Genomic DNA, 2,500 nt, shown 5'->3' with positions numbered 1-2,500 from the left:
CTGAGATAGATACTCACCCCAGGCCCATAATGCCACAGCATTCCACTGAAAGTAGAAAAAATAAAATTAAATGTCTGCTTTGACAACATTAATCCTATATGCTTACAAAACTTTGGATAACCTGAGTTTGTCTGGTTAGCAACTTAAATCAAACAAATAATTAACCCATAGCGGACAGGTGTCATGACCTACATGACACAGGAGCTTTGGCCTGATAACGGGTGTCATAATGTACATGACGTTCTGGGATTTTGGATCATTGTGCTATTTATTTTGCAATGAGTAAGGAGTGATTGCAGTCATAATTACTATAATTACTGTAATATTAAGTTAACTTAACATCCAAAACTTAAATGGCACCACTTTCTTCTAGCACCAGCAGGATAGAGAGCCTTGAATGGCACCCATCCACGGTCTCTAGCAAGCACCATCTTTAGAGAGCGATGGCACACAGCAAGTTACCAACCTCTTGCTCTAGAGGTGGCACTCACAGTCATAAGCATTGGTTTCCTTCCTCTTCCCTACATCTTCATGTTATCTTCATTGTAGATGGTTATATGTTTCATATTCATTCATGACAGCACACAAATATGAAAAAATAAAGTTGCTCTTTGTCCTCCTATAAAACAGCAATACTTCTATCACACTGAGAATAAAGATAATAATAATGAGCTGATATATATCATATACTACAGTTTTATTCAACTGCAGCATTGATAGAGCCTGTCATATGGCACATATAAGTCTCTAAACTCAATAAAACACAAAAAATAAAACACAAAAACAGCTCTAGTTTTACAATGAGTGACTGAATGAGAGTGGGAAAAGTCAAGGTATGTTGTGTGAAGTTGCCTCACTCTGAAATAAAACCATCCTGGAGACTGAACAAGTGAATCTATTTCCCATCTGCAATGGGTTAACTTTCTTATCAATAAAAATACATTACATTCTTTCCTTTTTTTCATCAAATGAAAAGTACTATAACTTCAGACAGAAAAGAGTATGGATTTTGTGATAGTTGTGGCTTTATCTTAATTGACAATAGAGCAATTACATCTGCAAAGGCTAACACACAGTAATTGTTTACAAGACACCTAGAAGTATTCACAGGCCCACACATCACACCCAACATCTGCAACTGGGTTTTATATCACTGCAAAGGAACCACGGCACAGTTAAGTGATCACCACAGCCTTTGTCTCTCTCGGTGCCCTGGCAAAAGAAAGCAAACCTTTATCATATAAAGTTTGGTGATACAGAGCTTGGACTGATCCCTTATTTGATTATGAATTCAATTTGGTTGAATTAATCATATAAAAGGCTGCAAACATCAAATCTACCTACAGTGATGCCAATGCTAGTTAAACTGATAACTGAGAGATTTTGGCTCAAGTGGTCTAAACACTGGGGTATTTCAAAGTGTAGGCCTAACGCCTTTGGCTATTCAACCAACCTAACTGTGGCCAACCATTGCGCATATGATCATCTGGAACGTTGGCCATACAAAAAGCCATGATGTAATAACACATACCCAATGGTAACTGCTGCCACACCATGACATGACAGCATATCATGAAAGATATGTCTTGTCATGCATGTATGTGGAGGATGTTCATCTTCCTCATTCTCACGCCAACCTTGGATAGCCCATCCAAGATATATAACAGTAATTTTAACTCTATTTTGATGTTTACTTAACCTGCTGCCGACAGGGCTAATTTGGCTCCAAATGGCTGAAACACATGGATACTTCAAACATGCAAGCCTAACGCCTCAGGATATTTGCCTGCACTGGCCGCGGCCAGTGATCGATGACCAGGTACACCAGCCAGAAGGAAACCCATGATAGAATATCTTGTCCCTGGCAGCTGGTCCTGTCACCACTCGATATAATATGTTGTCATCTGGCGTTAACGGGTTAACCCATTGAGGCCAGTGTCATGACATACATGTCAGCACCAATTAGGCCTGAGAGACGGGAGTCAATGTGTACATGACGCAACATCAGGGTCTGCTCACAGTTGGCATGCACACAGTTATAGCTCCAGAGCTACAGGGTTCCAAAGTTCCATTTTATGATGGATTTATGGAAAAATATTGTTTGGGCTAGTCTGTGCTACCCAGAGGGCAGAAAATTCCCTTTCCCCATCCCTATAATTTTTTTCACACGCCACTAGTGTCATAGACCGCCCGCCCTGACGACCAGTTAGGTCATTAGGCATCTGCATTGGGTTAATATTCTATGGTTTTTCAATCATACCACACTAAACTGCAACACTTCAGCTGCAGAATATGAATTACTAGAATATTCTATCATAACTAGTATTTATATAGTCAACAATAACAATAAACAGAAACTTTTCACCAATGATAATTGACTTACATACTAACATTTCGACATTGGAGCATTTTCCTAGTTATTATAGCTGTTCTAATATATCTTTCAGTCATAATTTGCAGCACTGAAAAAGCATATAAACTAAAATGACGGCTGAAGGGA

At 39.0% G+C, this 2,500-nt stretch overlaps 1 protein-coding gene across 1 annotated transcript in view; it reads right to left on the bottom strand.

Annotated features, from left to right (window-relative positions):
• Roc1a (Regulator of cullins 1a) overlaps nucleotides 1-2,500 on the bottom strand; it is a 6,517-nt gene that overhangs the window by 1,874 nt on the left and 2,143 nt on the right. The window contains exon 2 of the mRNA XM_043002058.2: nucleotides 18-45. Within this exon, the coding sequence (XP_042857992.1) occupies nucleotides 18-45 (28 nt within the window). The remainder of the gene's footprint in view (nucleotides 1-17; nucleotides 46-2,500) is intronic.

Source organism: Penaeus japonicus, unplaced genomic scaffold (assembly GCF_977035675.1).
Source record: "Penaeus japonicus unplaced genomic scaffold, GWHDUDI00000001_assembly GWHDUDI00000021, whole genome shotgun sequence".
Lineage (NCBI taxonomy): Eukaryota > Metazoa > Arthropoda > Malacostraca > Decapoda > Penaeidae > Penaeus > Penaeus japonicus.
Note: the sequence above shows the minus strand (reverse complement) of the source record. Positions and strands in the feature narration are given on the sequence as shown.